Source organism: Phragmites australis, chromosome 1, assembly GCF_958298935.1.
Source record: "Phragmites australis chromosome 1, lpPhrAust1.1, whole genome shotgun sequence".
Taxonomy (NCBI): domain Eukaryota; kingdom Viridiplantae; phylum Streptophyta; class Magnoliopsida; order Poales; family Poaceae; genus Phragmites; species Phragmites australis.
The window spans coordinates 41,838,536-41,861,359 of record NC_084921.1 but is presented as its reverse complement, the minus strand read 5'-3'; the positions used below and the strand labels follow the sequence as shown (position 1 = coordinate 41,861,359).

The window sequence follows — 22,824 nt, the reverse complement described above, 5'->3', positions numbered from 1 at the left end:
CTTCCTGAATCTCATGATCATATCATATACATCTATACTCTTATAAAAATATACGAGTTATTGTATATCTGATCAATCTCCACCGTCCATCTAAATTGATCAAATGCTCACCATGCAAAGTTGGTCTTGTTTCTCATTCCAAAAATATATTTAATCTCCTATTATTTATCTTCCATGCATAGATATCCAATATTTATCTTCTATATATTCACCATAAGGTTTTTTTAGATGGTGCGTCGTCTCCCGTACTTTATCTACAACATCTGTTTTCTCCAGAGGGTGCGCCTACAATGCCGATTTTCTGGAGAGGGCGCGCCGCCGCCCGCACATCGCCTCTACCGTTATCTACCAGAGAGGTCGCCTGCGTCACACTATTTTTGCACCAATGTACTATACGAGAATTTTTTTTATCCCCTCATAAATCAGTCACAATCTGATTCTCTTCACAACGTTGTTATGAATGTCCATTTCTAGGCGATACGGTCCCATCCACCTCCTATATAGGTCCTCAACATTCTTCTACCTCCTAAAATTATATGATTATATTGTGAATTTCGTGTATACAAATCTCTCTGTTATTATATACTATATTATTTTACTTCTTCATATTGCTATATCTAAATTGACTTTGTGTGTGTAAAACATATGTGCATTTGCTAGTAGACCGCAGATGTGAGAGTATGGGTCGATCGAATTTTGTTTCATCAACGTGTCTCACCCTTGTCTTGTATACTTTCGAGTTTCAGTGTCTGAGGCTTCAATCTTGTGCGCTAATTCGAGATCTACTACTGCTCATGGTTGCATAACCTATCTAGAACAAGGTAAGTGCAACGCAACAGTCCAGACTTGAGGCCTAGTCAGAACTCAGAAGACCCATTGTCCCATGACATCGCCGTCCGTCTTGAGCAGTTGAGAGTGCATGGATAGAAGAAGCAAAATGGCCACAGATCGTGCTGACGTTATCGCGTAAACTATTAGCAGAAATGCAGGGAGCAGTCATCTGATCGGCCTGCTGGTACGTGAGAATCATTCTCGGTTTCCTTTTCTACTGCCAGCAAAACAGCTGTTCCCGCGTTCCCATCCAGGCTCTGGCAGGGCATGAAGTAGCACACCATCTCTTCCCCAGATAATTCGGCTGTTTGGCTTTTGTCAAACGGGATGGAGTTTTATATGGGAGCAGAGGCGCCGCGTGAGCTGCAGTGCGATGCCACTGCCACCTCATGATTGAGGCCACGGTTGAACAGGTCAGGATCGATCAGAACATCCGAGGAATAAAGAAACTCAGCAACCGAGAAGGATTGTGATGCCATAACTGAACGAACAGATTAGCTACAGGATAATTGCATCATGTACAATCAATGCACTTTCTGCTTTTTTGTAGCTAGCTTCGTGTGGTAGTGCTCTAAATATCTAGAGCTGTCAAACATGAAACTGCTTAGGAATATATATGAACACGACGTCCTGGAATTAGCCTTCAGCTTAATTTCAACATCCAAAGATTTGACCTTCTACAATATGTAAATGTAGAAGCAACCAGCCTGTTAAAGCTCTGACGACATACAAGTAGCAAGTGGTTTTTCCTCCAAGCAATGGAAAACGACTGGTCCGGTCCGGAATTACCACGATCTTGCTCCTGTCTCTTAGCGTGGCGCTGCAGTACTAGCTGACATTCCCCAGTGCCTCTATTATCTTTTTATGGACAGAAAAGAGAAAATCTCAGGTCATCTCTCCTTCCTAAACAGAGTTTCGACTCCGACATAAGTAGCTAACATGCACGTCTCAATTACCGGCACTGAAACCGATTTCTTCTTCCGAAATTGACAAGGCACCTCTGCTCGCTACTCCGCGCCAACCACTCCAATGCATTACGCGCATGCATGCTAATATACTAGAGTGCTACTACTCGTCTACTTCCCGATCAGAGGAAGAAGAGGAAGCAACTGCTGATAGACGAGAGAAGAGATGATACGGGCATGAGATAGTTGGGGAGACGTCGCCGTCGCACGCTCGTGTTCTCAAGGCAAGCCTGTCTCTCCTTCTGTTTAAGCCCGAACGCCCGTCTGGAAGCCAGCGTGCGCGCCCACAACCCCACGTCCTCCCCGCCTATCACACCGCACGAACTCAACGAGCGCTACAGCGTCACTACGACGACGACCTCGTGTTAGTTTAGTAGGCTGCCACACCTCGCCACCGTTTCTTTATATCCCGTGGATGCGTTCGTATATGGTTCGTCGCAGCTAGCTGGTGACATCGAGCCAAGAAACTGATCCAGCCAACCTGTCGCTTCCATCCCCGATCGATCACGCCAACTCTGGGCTGTAGATATGGACGGAGAGTGGGGCGACGGGGCGGCGGTGTCTTCGCCGATGTCCGGCGGCGAGGGCAAGGTTGGGGCTGCTGGTGGCGTTTCGGGTGATTGCGCGGGGTCGCCGGTGTCACCGGCGGTGGCTCCGTCGACGTCGCCTGCTTCCAGAGGGAGGAGGCGATCGGAGCATAAACGGGTGGTGACCGTGCCGCTGGCCGACATGAGCGGCCCGCGGCCCAAGGGCGTCGGCGAGGGCAACATGCCGACGGACGAGTGGGCGTGGCGGAAGTACGGCCAGAAGCCCATCAAGGGCTCGCCTTTCCCGAGGTAAGCAACACTACAAGCACGCACCCATGGTTACATGGTCTCGTCTCTCGTGCATGCAGCACTTTGGCTGATCAGGACCGTGCTTGGGCATGGGAACAGGGCTTACTACAGGTGCAGCAGCTCCAAGGGGTGCCCGGCGAGGAAGCAGGTGGAGCGGAGCCGGGCCGAACCGGACAAAGTGATCGTCACCTATTCCTTCGAGCACAACCACTCCAGCGTGGGGACGAGGGCGCAGAACCTCCAGGCCCGGACGCCCAAGGCCCAGCCGGTCCCGCCTGATCCGGTGGAGTGCGTGTCCGCCGGCAGCCACAACGTCGCCGTCACCTGCGCCGGCGCGGCGATCGTCGAGGTGCACGACGACTTCCGCTGGCTGTACGACGGCGTGTCCATCACCTCGTCGGCGTCGCCATCCGACGTCAAGGTGACGGATGAGATGCTGTTCGGCTCGATGTTCTTCGGCGCCACACTCGGCGCGCCCGCGCCCCTCCCCGACGAGTTCGGCGACGTCGGTGTGCTGTTCAGCGGGGAAGGGAGCGAGGAGGACGCCATGTTCGCGGGGCTCGGCGAGCTGCCCGAGTGCGCCATGGTATTCCGGCGGCACGCCGGCGACGGGCTGGCGATGGCTGGCGGGATGAAAGTCGAGCAGCCGGCGGAGGGCACCGCCATGTCATGATGCGCCCTGGCCAGTCCTGACATGTGGGGCCGGATTCCGATAAAAAGCACATAAACTCATGTAGAGCTCCTCTTGATCTATCTACTTTTGGTTTCTTGCTCTCTTCCCCTTTGTCACTAAGTTTTTTCCCCTTTCTTTTGATTGCTTCGTATACTCATACATTATTAGCACGTAGAAAAATTTGAGGCATTACGATTGCAGAGCTACAATTCGGAGGGGGGGGGGGGGGGGGGGTTGAGGGAATTGAGAAGGATACATCTTGCGAGAGTATGGAGTTCAGTGGCAACACTCAAAGTTGAGGCCGAGCCGGCGGGGGTTCAAGCTTCGTCCCGCACTCTTCATTAAAACCTCCAATGAAGGTCCCGTGTAAGGGGGCTGGTGTTAAATAAAAACGATATATCTTTTTTGAATGGTTTGGTTGAAGCACTTTGTTTTCATTGTAAGCTTGGGAATCAGCAGAGACACATGCAGAGAAAAAAAAACATGGTTTCAATCAAACGTTTCCTTCGTCGTGACGCGCGAATGGATAACATTGAACTCTTCATGACCGTAGAAAAAAGCTCAATTTGTTTCAGCGACTTGGCCTCGTCCTCGGACGTAAGTTGAGAAAGGATTGCTGGTTCGCGGCGGTCTGATAGAATTACCTGCAAGTACTTCATTGCCGTCCTGGAGGGACCTACACCACCTCATGGTGTGAAGTGTGAGCCGTTGCCTGAGCTTTTGCTCGCGTTGGCCTTGTTCCGACGGTCGACTCTCTGCGGCAGTGTCGGCGACTTCTAGCGCGCCACTTGATCGGACGATGGCTTTGACTGAGCGGCCGGGATCGTGACATGCAATGCGGTTGCTTCTTCAGAAAGGAGTCGTCGAGCGAATGGTACGCCGAAAGAAAATAATGCATGGCGTCTCGTGGGCACGATGGGTTTAACAATCACGAGTAAACGCTGAATGCATACAGCAGCAGCACATTTAGACCCTGTATGGTAGTCCTTTCAGCTTCAAGCTCTATGTAAGATTTGAAATTTATAAAATAAAATAATAATTTAAATATCTATTTTTAATATAAAATAATAATAAAATATCTTAACCAAAAATTCTTAAACTGTTCATATCTTCAGCTCCGCCATACAGGCCCACAGTAGCACCATCGATTGTTGAATGCCTTCGAATTCGAATGCATCCGCGTGACACAAACAAAATGCAAGAAAGTTGCGACAATTAGCTCGATTTCAGTGGCAAACGTGTGCAGATCAATCGGAAGCAGCAGGAATGTGTCCTGAGTCCTAAGAGCTTGCTTGCACATGCAAGATCAGCAGCAGTACAGAAATATTGCAGCCTACCGTCAGGATCGCATGTGTGCTTACCTCCATGCATGAAGATCTAATTCCCGCAGATATCAGAAGGCACCAGTTAAAACGGATTCCGCGCAGGCGAATCGCAGGGCAATTCTCCTTTGGCACGCATGCCGAAGTCTGAAACCATGCACTGCTAGCTAAGCCACAGCCAGAAACATGAACTGATTTTAGCGTCAGTTCCTGCTATGCCATGCTTACTTGCACGATGATTTCTCTACTTGCCTTAGTGCCAAAGGTGAACAGCCCCGTAATTCACAGCCGGATCGGGAACCTCTCGGATCGCCACTCGACTGATTCTCTCTATCATGCTCGCCGAGTCGCCGTCGCCGACGAGCACACCGATCTCCGGCTTGACCCCGGCATATATATACACGGCGAAACCGGCGTCGATAAACGGATCCGAAACGGCATATGCCCGGTGGGGAGGACTATTCCGGAGGAGCTTCCTTGGCTGATGGTGATCTGAAGATCTCACCAGATTTTTTCCTGCGGAATGTGCTGCCGGCCGTAATGGTCCCGTCTCCCGTCCCTGTTGTCCCCCTCGGCCTCTATCCCCTCCAAAACCAAAAGCTAGCGAGCTGATCGAGCTCCTCTTCTCCTCAGTGTGACTGAACGCGCATGGCGTGCAGTTGGCACCGCCAGGCCGTGTAGCTGCTGTTAGCGACTAGCGAGGCTGCGAAGGCACATTCCGCCGGATCTTCTCTGCTTGCAATCTGGCGAGCTTTCGCCTTTCGGCCTGACCGCAACATAACGCTAGCCTTTTTAAATTCGAGCAACTTTTTATACCCATGCATGCATGCAGCATCCTGATTTCTGCGGTAGGCGGTAGGTGCATGTCCAACACTTGGGTGAAGTATTCAGTAAGACTGAAGCTTTATGCAGCTTCCAATTTTTTTTTTAAAAAAAAGGGGGATCTTATGCTGAGCAGTGAGCAAACTATAAGGAGTCATGTAGTTTTTTAATTAAAGAAACCGGAAAACCCATGGCTACTACGAACAAAATGAAAGGTACGATCGATTTCAGAGTGTCAGCTAATGGGTTTAGATGGGGCGTCAAACAAAAATCACCTTTGACCGTACGGCAGAAAAAAAATGATCGACGTTCAGATTCATGTCACCAACGAGAGCACGAGACTTGGCCTTTTAGCATATCTATGTGGCATATAGCATATGCCACAGGCTACAAAGTCAAGAATATGCAGAAACATATTGTAACATCGTAGGAGAAGAAGTAGAGAGCGACTGCAACTTAGCCAAGAAACTCAGTCTCACGGGTTCCAATCAAGGGTCAAGACTAGTAAAAAGAATGTCTGAATGAGAAAATCGAAATTCCCGGTTATTAGTTACACCCAGGGATCGTCCAATTTTTTTTTAAAGACAAGATAAAACTCGGCTTCTATTGAAAGCCAATACCGAATGATGCCGATTCCATTCCGTCATCTCGTCTGCGTTTTCTAGCAGTGCATGGAGCTGTGCAGCTATAAATACAGACGGCGATCGAAACGTAGGATGTGCAGCCAGCGAGCAAGCGGCACTTCAGAATTCAGTCTGAACCAGAGATGGATAAACAGGTCAGGATTGCGAGTAGGGACACTAGGACGCCTGTATTACTGGGCGAGCCTTCCTTGGCAGTGTTCGCGTCTGCAGCTAGCTGCAAGGCGATCCATCGATCGGATCGGCCACTGCCAAAGGAGATTTGCCCAGCGATGCAGCTTTGCGGCCTCAAGGTTACTGCAGTGGTGCGAGCTCTAGCGGAACAAGAAATTTCCATCGGCCTTTGAGCATGCATGTTTTATCAAAACTGTTTATTTATGTTAAAAATATTCATGCTAGAGAGTTAGGTGAAAAAAATTGTAGGATAGGTAGAGTTTGCTTGCATGATCTCGCTCGTATTTTGTGGGTGGCACCCTGCATTTCTACCCTTAGGCCTTGCCACATACAGCCCAGGCCCAACCCAGTTTCCAGCCCAAGGCCCATGGAGAAATGCTACTTGAGTAGTGGACTCTCTCGGCGTTCCAAATTAAAGGCGTCCAGTCCAGTTCGCTCTGAGGCTGGCATGGGGCCCCACCGGCCAGCTCCCCGTGGGTCCCTTCAGCCTTCACCAACCCGCCCATACCCTGACGAAGCAATCCGACCTGGGATCCAACCTGGCCCTCCTAAAAGCCGTGCAAAAGATGGACTTTTCGGTCGACGTCCAGCCGTGCAGTGGCACCGAGCCGTTGTGGCTCCCGAAATAAAGCGCCCATTTCAAACGGACACCGAGCCGTCCAGGCCCAAATCCCATTGCTCCCGATCCTTGTAGCAGCTGCCAACCTCGCCGAATCCCCGAGGTGTAGCCTGATGGAAGGAGACGGGGTGTTTGCGAGCATAGACTCCCGTTGGTTCTACTCCAGCGTCTTCCTGCGGCCGTCTTCCAAGCACAGGATTAGCAGTGACAGCTCTTGTCAAGCTCCCAAATGCGTCGAGGAGGTGGCGGCAGCGACCGAGAGAAGAGCGGCTGCGAGGAGCTGCAGGGGATCGGATGAGCGAGTGGACGTATGGCTCAAGAAGCAGAGGCGGCGAACGAGCGTCGTTGCTGTGCAGGCCCGGTGCTCGCCGGCGCCGATGCTGCCACCGGATGACGGCATGGCCATGAAGGCGCATCTGAGGTCGTGGGCTCACGCCGTCGCTTGCTCGGTCAGATAAGGGCCACTAATTCAGAAGCTTGCTGTGTTGCATGCCACACCGATTCTTTGCTCCATCTCTGAATAAATGTATCCATCTCGATATGGTTGTACTTGCAAAATGTGATTTCTAGTATCCCTACTTCCAGTATGGTCACTTGATAGTTGAGAAAATCAGTCCAAGTATAAACAAGTGTCTGTGCTTCATAAATCATAATTGTAAGAGTAGCAAGGTGACGCTTTTTGTATACACACTTGTTTTGCGTCTGTAATCTGAATTCTATGGGTGGTCAACCTGACTACTAAACTATCGCTAATAACAGAGGATTTACAGGTATAGCATGTCGAATCGAGTGCGAGAGAGCAAATGCTATACAGCTATCTGCAAATGATTAGACTATACATTAAGTAATTATTGGTTAAGCAATACTAGAATACCGGATAAGATCTCTCACTGCTCACTCCTTGTTGGACACTGCCTCTGGAAGTTTGAATGTGGGAGGCCTGTCTGCGCCTTTTCTAGAGTACTCTCGCCACCTCCTTGCTGCAGCTGCTGCTCGCTTTGCTCTCTCCTTTGCCTCCTCTTCTGTTTATGTGTTAGCAGGAGGGTTAACAAGACATATATAGGTGAAGGATGGGAAATACAGATGGTATGGGCAATTTCCAGTGACAAAATATGGCTAGTTTTACCGTTCTTTTTGTATCTTGTCTGTGCTCCCCAGATATCACTCCATGAGCTGCCCTTACTGGTATCCTCTTGGCTCATCCTCCTTCTTACCTTTTCCTGAAAGATGTAGACAAGTTCAAAAGAATATGCAGGCAGTTCATATGTGAATAATCGAAAGTTTATGGTCCTTTTTTTTTAAAAAAAAAATGTGTATCTAATTAAAGTTGTGTATTAAACAGCGAAATGTACCAGCACTTTGGCTTGTCTTTTCTCCCAGCGTGAACTTGCCTGACAAGGTAGAAAAGATGATAGAACAGGTTAACAAGATCTATGAAAGCTGTGGCTTATTTTAAACTTTGAAAGTGCACTTAGTAAATCAACTTCAGGAGATGATTGCATTTGCAAGGAAAAAAAATGGCCATGCTTCGGATCATCCATATACTACTGATGGTTGCAGAAAGAGGCTGGTCCATTGCAACAGGAGAAAGTTAGAATATGTAAACAAAGTTTATATGAAGTGAGATATTACCATCCGGAACACATCAACTGAACCTCCCATCCCAGCAAGCATCAATCCAACCTGACCAAATGGAAAAATTTCCAAACCCTGGTCAATGTGGTACCCATGTAACCTAGTAGCAGAGCACAAAGTTGTGGTGGTTGAGGTAATGGCTAGTAGGTTCAAGCTCCTTTAAGAAAAGTGTTTTTTTTTCATTTTCTGATATCACTTGCTATTAAAGATATTTGTTTAAATGAATACTAAAAGAACATGAATGGTGATTGCCAACAAATGAAACTTTATTTTATATATTAAACCTTCAGCAGGCTGGTCACATTGTTAACTAGACACCATCAGAATTTGGACCTTACAAACATGACAACGCTATCGAAATTCTCAGAACATTTTCTTACGTTAACTCTCTCTACTCTGCGCATTTCATCCTCAAGGAGCGAAAGTTGTGCAGCTGAAGTCCAATGGATGCAGTCAACTGGACTGAACATAAATGGAAGCTTGTCAGAACAATACTAGAATTGAGAATACAGACTTCATACCAAAAAAAATTGTTTGCCCCACTTTGCCCAAAATTTCCAGTAGGGATGTTTGGATAAATGACAAATTAACGAACAAACAGCAGAGGAGACTTTGAGAATCTCACCAACTCTCGATGGCTTCTTGAATCAGTTCTGTGTTGCCTGCCTGGTCGTAAACTCTTGCCCGTCCAAAATCTTCCTCGATTTCAAAAACCTTAGAACACACATTAGCGCAGTTCTTACATCCTGCAGAGATGTGGGTAGACCATAAATAAGAGCTCATCGAATCCAAACGAAATTTCTGTTCAGAGCGAAGTCATCAATACCTATGCAGCTAAACTCATCGACAAACACGTGATCCCGGGGTGCACCGTCATCCAAGAAAGGGTTGGTTGCTGTCGCGACATACCCATGGATCTCATCATACACAGCTCGTTGTATGGGATCGGTAAGGACCTGCTTTCACTTGCTCATATTAACTTCCCAGATAACATTGCAATACAGCTCCATATACAATGTTGAGAAAATGGCAGGATTTTGTCTCTTAGGATTGTACCGTGTAAACTTCATTGATGAACATGCAGAAATTTGTTACGTCGGGGTCATTCCCACTGAGATCAGGATGGCATGATTTCATGCAATTGTAGTACGCTTTCTTGATCTGCTGAGGTGTTGCATCTGGCATCTGAAAGCATGAAATAACTAGTGTTATATAGTACTGTCAATGTGTAAGAAACACCCCAATTTATGTTTCACTTCTTTGTTTGCCCAATTATTTCTAAATTGTTGACACGAAGATAAAGAACAATTTTACAGTGGTCTAGTTTCAAAGTAAGAAGAAAAAAGGCGAATAGTTTTCAACTTCTCTAAAACTAGGCAATTCAAACTAGTGGGTTTAATGCACAGATCAAAATCAACAGTCCCACGTATCAATTCGCGCATAAATTGCAAAAAGAAAGCTTAAAGATGAAGCACATACAACGCCAAGAACGGCGTAATAATCTTCGGCGATGCCCCCCTCCGGGCTGCGGGACTCCGCCGCCACCGAGGCCACCCTCAAGCTTTTCCTTCCCCACGTCCTCCGTCGCCGGTGCTGGTCACTCCTCCCGGCGCCGGCTAACCCCGCGATGGACCATCGCTGGCCACTGCCGGCGCAGCGGGTGGGCGCGGAGGCGGAGTGGAACTTGGCGACCGAGTCGGCGAGGAACGGCGACAGGAGAGTAGCCATCGGATGAGACAGCGACGTGTAATTTGATCGGGCTCCGGCTAGAGAGGGAGGAGGAGGAAGCGGGGGTGGATCCGGTGGGGTTCGCTTGCTCTGTTTTCTGGTTCGTTTTCTTGGCGCCCGGTGTTTGTTTTGGTTTTTCTCCGCCACTCCTCTCCCGCGATTTTTCTCTGCCGTTTTTCAATATCCACCTTGCTGATGATCATATTTTGTGCTTGCGCCCTTGAATTTTCTTCAAAACGTATCCAACAGCGACATGCCCAGAACGTATAAACATTGAACAATCTTGGGACATGGGATGAGATCTATTTCAGTGGTGGAAACGTGAAATATATATCGTGTAAGAGCATATACAATATGGGTGCTTAGAGAGGATGCTTATAGAAAAAAAACCGTTTTTCTCAACTACACTGACATAGGTGTCTAGGCGGAGAGCAATATACTTATTTAATCATCACTACTTATATTAATGTTAATAAGATAGGTAACTATGTGTTAAGCACATGTAATCTTTATTTACATTAAAATTTATAGTTTTAATGTAAGTGATTAACACTATTTTTATTTAAACATCTAATTGTAAGCACCTAATACTGTTCATGCTGGCATTAGATGATCTTTTTCGATGATTTCTTTCTACCTTAAGGGGACAACTCTAGCTTCAGAGTCCAAGTATAACATTTTACAAGATGAAAATTTATTTTTTTGATGGTTTTCATCTTTTTTAAAGAACCTGTCGCAAGGAGTTGGTTATTGCTAGAAGTGATTTTACATTTTGTAAAAGATCTCATGTAGCGCTACAAAAAGGAATAATCATGTTTCCATATGACCCGGAAAAAAAATATGTATATCTGGCAGAGTCCTGCGTAGTAATCTCGATTACACTACAAGTTGTGCTTGTGACATGCATGTAAGTATATTGAATGGTTTTTTGTTGCGTGAAGCCATAGATAGCTAGCGTACGTATTTCAGATTGGTACTCCTCTTACATTGTCCAAAGTCATCAACACCCAACATTTGTCTCTCAAAATCATGTGGACCAAAGAATGAAAAATGTCTTCTAGTAGCCAAGGGTCTAGTCACCAGTTTGTCACATAACGCGGATGCCAGGCCCTAGAACGAAAAGTTCTTGATGTTTTCGGTTTGCTAATAAGATTGATTAGGAAGTGCAATACACATATTTCTCTGCCTACAATGTGGAGGGAAAGAGGGGGTCTTTTTGAGAGGGAGGGAAAGAGGGTTGCCGGGTTGGGTTGGGCCCCTAGTGAAGCTTGTAGCAGCCCTCAGCTGCTCGTTCGTAATCACAGGAATCCTCGAGGAGTCGAGAGTATTACGAGGTATTGTAAAAACCTGCCTCCACTTTTGTATTTTATCTTCCAGAGTGGGGCCCATAGGTGAAGTAAAAATCCTTCCATGAACACCACGGTCCACAGACGAAGAATTCGCATTCGACAATAAAATCCATTCCCTGTTCCTTTGGTTGACGGATTGTGAATTTGTGATGGCTTTGTTGCGGAATGCTTATTTTATTTAAGTTGTTGCAGAAAAAATAGTTGTAAAAAATATAATTTCTTAATTATTTGTAAGTTGTTGTAGAAAAAGTAGTTGTAAAAATCTCGTAATTGTTTGTTTGCAAAATGTAATTCAGTTTACATAAACTCTGTTTTACAAATGTTGTTCCCCAAACACTTATTGTGTAATTAGAAACGCATTAGTATCTTCATTCACTACACTAAATTTCTAGCAAGCAGTTAAATCAAACGAGACAATCATAATGCACCTCAGTGGCGGACCCAGGGCCCGGCGACCCTGGGCACCCACCCGGGCTCCACTTCAACCCACTTCTATACCTCTATATAGGCTATAAGGAAATTCGTGATTTGGATCGATCAAATTTTGGGCAAAGCTCAATCTGTACGGGCATGACCTGCACCTAGCCCAGGCTCTCTGGAATCCCTGGGTCCGCCACTGATGCACCTCAATACCAAACGGAGCCTTGGTTGTGAAACGTTCTTCGAGATCATATTTGTGGAAAAGTGTTCAGCTTTTATTTTTCTGGCGAAAATGGTCGTGCAGCACATTGTTTTCTTCTGATGCAAGCTCTCGGTTGGCAAAGCCAACAGGGGTCACGTTCGAAGAAGATCGTGGCATGCGTGGAGCCTGGCAGCCCCGGCGCAAGCAGCCAAGCGGCCTACAGTTACCTCGGCCAACTAATCCCACCACGCGCGGCGCTGCCAATTGCGCAGGAGATCGACCGGAAACGAGGGAATTCTATGCGCGCCGCGCGCGTTTCTGCGCCATATCTGCCGGGTTTCGCGGCCGAATCAGCTCGTGCAACTCTAACAAAGGCTGGCAAGCAGGCGGTGGCGCCGACGTGCGCGGCGCGCGCCATCTTTTACCATCGGCGCATCGTGGGATCACTCGCTCCCGGTCGTCACTTCCACCACGCAATACTGCCGTCTCTATAATCAGCTCGTTTCCTTAGCTCAGCTTGGCTTCCGGACCAAAGCCATGAAGCCGATGAGACTATCTGTGTTACCCCATGTGGGCTTACACGGCAGCAGGAGAGGTGCAATGAAGCCGCACGGGCGGGTGTGCTTCCTTGCGCTGTGTCTGCTTCTCTGCTGCGCCTTGTGCCTGGGGCGCACGTTCCCGGCAGGGATGGACGAAGGCAGGGTGGCGCACGCCGAAGGTGGCGGCACAGCGCTGCGAGTGTCCCCAGCCGGCGGCGTAGTCGTGCACAAGGCGCCGGAGGGACTTCTGGTGAGCCGCACAAGGATGGAGCGGCAGCTGCGGTCCGTGCCGAGCCCTGGTGTTGGGCACTAGCTTGCTAGCTGTGCTGGTTGCCGAGAAAAAAAAAATGCAGGGAAGGTTTTCCGTAGTAACCATGCTTCTGCTTTTTATTTCTTCTGAGGTCTGCGACTTCGCCCAGTGGTTGATGTCGATCCTCCAATGATCTCGGAGGTTTGCACGGCTAAAATTGCAGGCGCGCCTATGGTTTGCACTGCTTCCCTTTCAGTTCCATTCCCTATATCCATTTCCAGGTTCCTTCCGTCTTACTAAAGTTTCTAGAATAATTTTTGACAATTTTTTTCAAAAGGATGGTAAGGGCATTACCAATTTTTTTCATAGAAGAAAAGAATTGGTCTAGTTTATTAGAAAAATCAAGTCTAAAAACCTTACAAGTGCGCAATTTATTTGAAGGGAAACCGGTGGAAAACCTAAACCACAACAACCGGACAACCTTTGAATTAAAACTGATCCAACAAACAACTTCATAGCATTGACACAACCCTACCAACTGACCGCGTCTGGCATATGTCATCGTTACCTAGCGCGCACAACGACGCAGCAGCTCTGACTTCCACACACATACTACAACCTCCTCTATCTTGTTCTTTTCATGTTCCCACTGCGATCCACTGAGCCCGCAAGAGGGATCACAACCTTGTGTCATCGTTGCCGAGCTCCATCATGCCCCATCGACGCAGCAGCTCCAACTCCACGCGACCACGCTCATCCCAACGCACAATAGTTGAACTGAGCGCAGGGAGATAGCAACAAAAGGCAGCAAACCTTGTCAAAATACTTGGCTTCCGCCGAGGCCAAGTGAGCAAGTGCCAAACCCAAAGCCGAACAAGGAGCCATAGGGTCGACGACCACTGCGGGGCGAAGAAGGACCTCCATAGCGATGCCTCCAAAGAGGGCGCGATGTTGAGACGCCGCTGTCATCCGTCCGGTTACCTGAACAAGGTTTTCACCTGAAGAATCCAAAAGAGGGAACCCAGAGATGCCAAGACAATGCCTCCAAGGAGGAGAATGACGCCCACAGGTGTCGCCGTTGTTGATGCCGGCTAGAGACCAAACAAGGCATTCGCTAGCGGCTCCCACCTCCCGCCCCTCGTGCACGACCAGCAAGCATGTGGGCCACAACCAATGTAGTAGCCCCACCACCTCCTCGCCGTCGTGCCAGCCCGACACACCCACCGTCATGAAGCTCCCCGCGTGCCCGACCTGCAGAAAGGAGAAGACCAGGAAAGGGGAGGAGCAACGAAACACCGAGAGACTGGGCAAGTGGAGGAGCAACGAAACATCGGGAGACCATCCTCGAACCACCAATGTGCCACCGAGCTCCCCACAAGACAAAAACTAGGAGAGAGAAATTTGGCAAGGTGAGGAGCGCTGGCAACAGCCATGGACCGAGGTTGGGCAACGCAAGGCAAAGGGGCCCGAGGCCAACCACCACAAACAGACCGAGGCCGCACCCGCCGCCATGGTGAAGAGCTGTAGTGGTTTGTAGTTCCCTGCCACCGGACCGCCGCACCTAGCCCCAGGGCACGCCTGCCCCTGGCCACGCCACCACACCGACGAAAGAGAGCAATGAGTAGAGACACCACACCTGCCCACAGAGGAGACGCCACCACCCACTGAAAACACCACCGTCGGATCCATGTGACTTCCGATAGCAGCGTGACGAGAGCGTGCAACTGGGAGTCGCGCCCCAACGCGGGTAAGGTGCGACGATCACCAAGTCCAGCCAACCCCTACACCGCAACACGCCATACCTGAGCGCAAGCATGGTGAGAAACGTGACAGCCCCTGCCGCAGCTGCTACGCCGACGCCCAAACGAGCAGGCGGCGAGCGGGGCACCAAGCGTGAAGGCCCAATGTCCCCCACGCGGCACCAGCTCCAAAACCCACCAGAAACGACCGGATATAGCCTCAACTCGTAGATCCGGCCGCCACAACACCGATCCGGTCGACACCATCAATCTGGCTGACCAAAAAACTGGATAAATCAAAGAAACCTCTTCCATGTTGTTCCAATAAATAAAAACAGAAATCTAGGTTTACCGTTATTTCTGCTTGCACTGCCTTCATAGTTCATGTCATCCGGTTGCACTTTAGTTGGATAATTGTTTCCCTCACCGAAAATATGGTTAAGATAGGGGACTTACACCTCATCATCACTAAGCAAGCAGCAGTAGGCAAGATGGCAGCATGTACATGTATGGAGCAAGTGGTCCAGACCCTGTTTACCTGGTATGGATGGAGTTTTAGACAACGGATTTTATCCCACCACCATATTCTATATCAGGCTTTGTTTAGACATTTTGTTTACAATATTTTATTTCTTATGCTTTAGGCTATGTACATCTTAATTATGTAAAGAAAAATAATGTATTTTTATACGGTTGTATCATCTTAATGTAATGATGAGAGTTAATAAAAACTTTCTTTATCGAAAAAGTAGGCAAAATGGCTAAATGCTACTAATTTCAACTTATATTCTATAAACTCGCGGAAATACTCCATTCTTCCATACTTTAACTGATACCAAGGTGAAAAAGATCAAATGATTATCGCCATGGATTCTTCCCTCCAGGCACTTTTTCCTATCTAGACATAACATGGAAAATACTCTGGAGCTGCCATAAGGCAAAACAGAAAATAAGCAGAAAATAAAGAGGCAACTACGTTATTGACATTGATCTGACTGTCCGAGAATCGCTAATGTTTCACTTCCTGCTGAACGAAATCAGCTTCAAATTTGGTCAGAATGCTGCTGGTGGCAATGTCACATCAGCTAAGCACTTCGACAGATCCAGGGCATCTGAGGACATCATCATGCCTGCTCTAGTGCAGATGGTCCCTCCGTTGCTTCCGGTGAAGCAGCACTAGCCTCCTCCGATGCATCTGCAAGTGCCTCAAGCATGTTCAAAACATCATTAGCATCGTCCAAATAGTACTTGGCCTTGCTTGGTTTCTGGCCGACTGTGCAGGCATACAACGAGGTTTGGGGATCAACAATGCTCCTCATAATATCAGTAATCTGTTCAAACATATCCTCGTCTGATCTATCATCGCCTATGCAGAGAACGAAATCTGCTTGTCTTCCCTTCTCCGTCAGGGTTGAAAGGATCGTCTCAGCAACAAATCCTTTGCTGACAGCCTGAAATCCAACAAAAACGGGAATTTAAACTCGGGTAGCAAGTAATAAATTGCTGTTGACGACAGAGAAATCAGTTTCACCACAAAATCAGATGAGGACTTTGATGAACAAGTTTAATAGCAAATACAACTTAGATAGGTTCTGCAGAAGTTAAGCATATGCAGATTCCACTTTCTCGGTCTCTTAGGCATCACAACATGTCATCAATGATTAAACATTGGATGTTATTGCTATGGCCTACATATCATAGTAGATCACATCGAGTTTAACATCAGCATCTAGTAAACAGACGAAACACTAATGAAGTACTCTGTGGAGAGAGACAAACAGAGGGGGAGAGAGCACATGGGTGTCCGCACAGAAGTCGAAATTTCAATTTTGCAAAGCATATCAACGTTGTTTGGAGAAATTTATTACCTGAGGTTTAACTTCTACAATATGTTGGCCACTCTTTACGGAGACTGGCTCATTGGCAAGGACACTTTCCAAATGACCTAACATTTCCTTCGCTTGTGAAGATCCAAAACCAAGCTCAGCATCCTGGTGGTGCCAGACCAAAGCACTCTCTTTGGTTTCAATATATGATCCATCAGTTGCCTCTGTGTACAATTTCATTACTGGCTCAGCCATATGCATCCATCCAAAATCTGAGGTCCGGTTATGTATTTGCCATTTTTCGTCTCTGGTCCACCTGCAAACATAAGCGACTGTTGAGATGAGTCCCAAGCTTCCTAAAGAAATCCCACTGTTTGGCATCAATTCAACCTCACAAGATTCAAACGAAGCATACTAAACCAACAAAGAACACAGAATTTTCAAAGTTTGTTTATTTGCTACAAGCAAAGCATTTCCTATTTGCAGCCTATTTTATCTCCCAGCAGGGAAAATGGAATCTGCTTATTGCTAATAGCCCAACTATCAGAGTAAGACCTTTCAGTGTGCTCCAGCTTGATTGATCCATATCACACATATTGCCACTAAAATAATCCCTAAAAATTGGTGACTGACAAGCTTTTTCGGTTATATTGAAGTGTCATGTAGATGTGCAGATAAAATATTAATGCATGGGGTTGACATGCAAACACTTTGCAGATGGTCAGTGCATTCATGGATCATGCGTACACAACTGTAAACCAAAATAATTACAGGGCATCAACACTGTATTACTATCAGTCACAGAAATATTTATATTGTAAGCAGGCTGCGCTGTTGGCTCATTTACAGGATTGCTGCCTCCACAAGACTAAGATATGTGATGGTCACTGCCATTATAGTTTTTAAAAATGGGAACACACTCCTTGCCAACATGACAATTATCAGAATAGAGCCTCCCGTTGCACTACACCAAGACTGCATCTGGAGCATGTTACCATTATCATGCAAATAATGCCAATATATTTCTTGTATTGTTAGCATTTTTAGGTACACATACTGTTTTTTAGGTACATGTACTGTTGATGTTTTGGACGAGTTTGATGTGACCACATGTTCATTGAATCAACGGATGAACCATCTGAATCAACAACTAAAGAAGATGATGAGGTCCCTTTAATTGCTGCTTTTCCAGGAATCAAAACAGAGTTTACTAAGCATAATCTAATCATGAATGAGATGTTCATGTAAGAAGCTTTGACTGATCTCTCTCATCAACAAAATGAATTAGGATATGAAATTTGTAACAACAGTGGCGGATCAAGAAAAATTCCCATGCGTGTGCATGTTCTACAATGGGCTGCATAAAAAAATCAATTTATAATATAACACATTCACTATTTCATAAGTTCAATGAAATTAATTTCGGAATTAGGCTTACAATATAAGTTGTTTGAATCGAAGTATCAGATGGTCTTACAAAAATAGAAATCACAAATTATCTAGAAAATTACAGTTTGACACAATGTTATCTCACACTTTGGAAGCGATCAACTAGGTCGTTAACACTAACCCATAATAAACATCTCACTCTATAAATGTCATTATGTCACCAAACAATCATTTAAGAGTTAATCACCCATACGATATTCTCAACTTGTTCTTGACAAAAGTGAAAGTACTCTTTCAGCACTCGCTTTGATCACCCGTACGAGCAATACCAATCGCTAGCCGGCTGCCTGCGTGGGATTGCGATGCCCGATGGTGTGCTGGCAGTCAGCACCTCGCTAGGGTTAAGGGCCAAGACGTGAGGCCTCTGGCATCGAGGCCAAGCGCACAGGGCAGGCACAGGCGGAGAACACAGCAAGTCAGCAGGCACCAAAGCAACACAGACAAACTTGGGCTGCGTAGATTGCCAGATTGGCTTGATTGGTTGCCACAAGAAGGACAAAGGCTCGTTGCGCTCACAACCTACTGCAAAAAGCTACAGAAGTTAATGTGCACACTGATGATTTGTTTCTTGCCTAAGCTACCTTTAAACTTAATAGAAAATTCGTTTTTTGAGTGTACATGTGCACATCGTGAACACCCCCTGGATCCGGCCCCTGTGTAACAGTGGTTGTTCACATGATCACTCATTGTATGTTATTATATCATATGCCACAATGTTGTTCCATCTAAAAAGTTACCCAAAGTAATCACGAAAAATGGTGAATCCTCTATTCATTATTTTAAGAGAGTCAGTATGGAATGTAAGCAACCTTTCAACATGTGATACTAAACTTCAACATGACTTTGCATTCATTCACATTAGCAGTTCGAACATGAATACCAGTAGTATCATAAGGCACAAAGTCAAAGGAAGACACTAAATAACTGTAACAAAACAAAGAAAATCTCATGAAAACTAGGTAAGGACTGTACCTCATAAAGTAGCCATGTTCAGCAGCAATGCCAAGCTCTGGACAAGGGTAAAACCATTTTTCAAGGCTATCCCTTCCTCTTCCACTTACAATAAAAATAACATTCTTCTTATCAGCACACAGGGTATTCATGATGTTAACAACTGTTTCATTTGGAGTCTTATTGATGGTAGTTTGTGGTACTAGAGTTCCATCATAGTCCAGAAGTACAACCCTGCTCTTTGACTTCTTGTAATCCGCAACAATAGAATCCACAGTAAGCTTTTTGAAATTGCGGTCAAGAGCAACCACTCTAAATCCAAATCCTAGTCCAATACCCCAGCATCTTCTCCAAAAATGGTCCCTACAGCTTCTCTCAAAGTCATGAATATAGCTCTTGGACCAATAGGCAACATCGTGTGAGCTGACATACCGATAGTGCTTCTCATGTCGCGATTGCTTCTCATTATCGGATAAAGCAATGGACTCGTTCATTGCCTCTGCTGTTGTCTCAATGTTCCAAGGGTTTACCCGAATCGCTCCACTCAATGATGGTGAGCAACCAATGAATTCTGACACGACTAGCATACTCTTCCTCATCGGTCCATCATTCCCAGAACCATCCAAACCTGGTATACCCTGCCTACACACAATGTACTCATATGGTGTAAGGTTCATACCATCCCTGATTGCGGTGACAACGACACACTCCGCAACAGTGTAATAAGCCATCCTCTCCACACTTGATAGGGTCCTACTGATAAGGATGACAGGACTATATCCAGACCGCCCAAACTGGCCATCCATCCTCCTGCAACTCTCTTCAATCTCAGACTGTAACTCTTCTAAGTCCTTCCCACTACTACTGCCCTTTGGGTTCACAATCTGCACCAACACTGCTCGGCCCTGCCATTTCGGGTGTGTCTTCAGCATCTGTTCAAACGCAAGAATCTTCAGATCGATCCCCTTAAATATGTCCATATCATCCACACCGAGCAAGACAGTCTTCCCATCGAATTGCTTCCGGAGCTCTTTGACATGCCACTCGAGATCAGGCTGCTGGAGCAGCGATTGCAACTGCACCATGTTAATTCCAACAGGCATGATCTTTATCCCCACCGTGCGGCCAAAGTAATCGAGCCCAATGTAGCCCCTCTTGGATTGGTACTCGATCCCGAGCATGCGGCTGCAACAGGTCAGGAAATGCCGGGCGTAATCGAAGGTGTGGAACCCAATCAGATCGCAGTTCAGCAGCGATTTCAAGATCTCATCGCGGACGGGGAGGGAACGGTATAGCTCCGACGAAGGGAACGGGCTGTGCAGGAAGAAGCCGATGCGGAGGCGGTTGAATCGGCGGCGCAGGAAGGACGGGAGGGCCAGGAGGTGGTAGTCGTGGATCCAGACGTAGTCGTCCTCGGGATTGAGGACCTCGATGACGCGCTGGGAGAAGAGCTTGTTGGCGAGGACGTAGGCCTCCCACTGGGAGCGGTCGAAGCGTCCGCCGTGGTCGAGGGAGAAGGGGAGCATGTAGTGGAAGAGCGGCCACAGCGTCTGCTTGCAGAAACCGTGGTAGAAGCGGTCGGAGAGGTCCTTGGTGAGGAATGCCGGTACGCAGCGGAACCGCTCGAGGAGCGCCTGCGCGACGTCGTCCTGCTCGGCGGCCGGCACGTCGGCTCGGAGTGAGCCGACGTAGAGGACCTCCATGTCGTCGGGGAGACCATCGCGGAGGTGGAAGAGGAGAGAGTCCTCGTCCCAGCAGAAGCTCCACCCGCGGCCGTCGGGGCGGCGCTCGCCGCGCAGGGGGAGTGTGTTGGCGACGACGATGAGGCGGTCGCTGGCGAGCGACGACTGCGCGTCGGAGGCGACGCTGCCCGTGCGCTCCTCGTCGAGCTCCGCGAGCGTCCCGGGCGTCGTCATCGTCCGCTGCATCCGCCTCGCGCGCGGCGGCCGGCCCCTACCCCCACCACCCCCGCCCCCGCCGCCGTAGTCGAGGGCGGAGAGGTTACCGTTGGCGAGGTCGAGCAGGTTGGTGTAGGATCGCGAGAACATGGCGGCGATCCGAGGAAACGCGCCGCAGATTTTCTTTCCCCCCTTTCCCCTTCGATTGGATTGCTCGATCGAGATATCACCGCACCGCGGAACGAGGGGCAACACACCAACGCCAGGTGCGAGATGTGTGGGGGACTGAGTTGGAACTGGAGAACTGGTACTGTACTTGGCAGTTGGCCGCGAGCGGCGGCGCGCGGTTGAATGCGTCCGGGTAGCAAATCGAGGAGGAAAGTACGGGAAGAAATGGTTATGATAATGTTTGAGTCCTTTGAGGATGGTAAGAGCGACGTGAAAGTGAAACATCATGGATATCGATTCATTCTTAGTACTTCCTCATAAATATTTAACTGTTAATAGTTTTTAAAATATTTAGTTTAGAAATATAAAACTCACAAATGTAAATTTGTCTTGAAAATATTTTTATAATATTATATTTTTATTAAATATTATAGTTATATTTAATATAAAATTATGATTAAAGTTGTACGTTAAAAATCGTGACAAGTTAAAAGCGATAAATATTTATGACTGGAAGGAGTAATTAGTTATTTTATTTAGTTAAAATAACTAATTAGTTAATTTAATAAATTGAATTGATCTAAAATCGTAAGGCAAGCAGCACGTGCTTTTCTGTGTTAAAAGACGCCATTTCTGCACGTTGATCCTGCTACGGTTTGGTTGTTCGAGTATGTCAGGTGGACCCTACGATAGAAGATTGTCCGCTCTCCGTGGGCCCGAGAAGGGACGGAGCTTAGTGAAAGCCAACCCCCATCCAACCTTGGGAACATGATAAAAAAGCTCCATCTTCTCATGTATTTTATGGCTTTATGCTAGGATTTTTTTTAATATTTATAAAAAATACATTTCTATTTTAAATATTACATATATAAACTATCATCGCTTATTAAAAAAACGTCATTAAAGGATCGCTCTTTGGATGGATGGTACACTGTAAGACTCATGATGTAATAGTCAAAAATTAAATATCCTAGCTAATGTGACGTCCACATCAATATGTCGTTAAACCAACGGACAACCCATTTACTCTATTGGGCCAACTCGCCTATTTAAAGAGCAATATCTTTTTATGTGTTGTTGCATGCATACATGTGATTAACAAAGATCAGATATGAGGGCTCCACTGCATATACGTGAATAGTTTTCCAGCTTTTAAAAGCATGCATGCATGCACGTGATTAAGAAAGATCAAAGCACATGCATGTGATTGAAATGTATGGATGCATGCACCATTGCGTAGGAAATAGTGTTATTCATATCTTTTCTAGTTGATTCGGTAGAACCTGTCGTCCTTTGTTGGTTAGATAACACGTTAACGTGGATGTTACATCAGTAAAGGTATTTAATTTTGGATCGTTGCGTTGTGGGCTCATAAGAAGACGCATATCCAATGAATGATGGTGGATTAGATGTATAATATTTTAAAATGAATGTGTATTTTTTAAATATTAAAAAATAAAAATATATAAATAAATAAAACTCTTATACTGGTCCCTGCTAGTTTCGTGGCCAAGGTTCGTCACTGAGCACCAGCGGTCCACGTTCGCTCTTGCCTGAGTGGCTGGCACGAATTATGGGCCATACGCGTTTCGGACCTTTTGGTCTCCTCTGGCGCCGATTTTTTCTGCACACTCTTTCCAGAATCATCCGGTCCGCCCATGCGGTGCGTAGCCGAGTACTGCCCATCCCCTAGCTTCGGTCGCCCGAGTGCTCCCCGCAGCGCCTCGCCCTCCTGAGAGGATCCGAGGAGTGCACCTCACGGTTGCGCACGCGCCGAAGCTGGAGTT

At 47.0% G+C, this 22,824-nt stretch overlaps 3 protein-coding genes across 3 annotated transcripts; 1 reads left to right on the top strand and 2 right to left on the bottom strand.

Moving 5' to 3' along the window:
* Positions 1 to 1,936: 1,936 nt before the first annotated feature.
* On the top strand, positions 1,937 to 3,492 carry LOC133889534 (probable WRKY transcription factor 65). The gene is made up of 2 exons (XM_062330021.1): positions 1,937 to 2,632; positions 2,732 to 3,492. The coding sequence occupies exons 1-2, from the start codon at positions 2,325 to 2,327 to the stop codon at positions 3,303 to 3,305; spliced, it is 882 nt and encodes a 293-aa protein (XP_062186005.1). The 5' UTR covers positions 1,937 to 2,324; the 3' UTR covers positions 3,306 to 3,492.
* Positions 3,493 to 7,503: 4,011 nt separating this feature from the next.
* On the bottom strand, positions 7,504 to 10,383 carry LOC133919791 (chaperone protein dnaJ C76, chloroplastic-like). Its single transcript, XM_062364298.1, has 9 exons — positions 9,998 to 10,383; positions 9,575 to 9,703; positions 9,345 to 9,474; positions 9,144 to 9,264; positions 8,899 to 8,980; positions 8,516 to 8,566; positions 8,236 to 8,274; positions 8,010 to 8,103; positions 7,504 to 7,905 (listed from the first exon to the last, which is right to left on the bottom strand). The coding sequence occupies exons 1-9, from the start codon at positions 10,244 to 10,246 to the stop codon at positions 7,778 to 7,780; spliced, it is 1,023 nt and encodes a 340-aa protein (XP_062220282.1). The 5' UTR covers positions 10,247 to 10,383; the 3' UTR covers positions 7,504 to 7,777.
* A 5,083-nt stretch (positions 10,384 to 15,466) lies between these two features.
* LOC133919782 (probable alpha,alpha-trehalose-phosphate synthase [UDP-forming] 7) lies at positions 15,467 to 21,275 on the bottom strand. Its single transcript, XM_062364290.1, has 3 exons — positions 18,993 to 21,275; positions 16,614 to 16,887; positions 15,467 to 16,196 (listed from the first exon to the last, which is right to left on the bottom strand). The coding sequence occupies exons 1-3, from the start codon at positions 21,017 to 21,019 to the stop codon at positions 15,870 to 15,872; spliced, it is 2,628 nt and encodes an 875-aa protein (XP_062220274.1). The 5' UTR covers positions 21,020 to 21,275; the 3' UTR covers positions 15,467 to 15,869.
* Between the last annotated feature and the right edge of the window lie 1,549 nt (positions 21,276 to 22,824).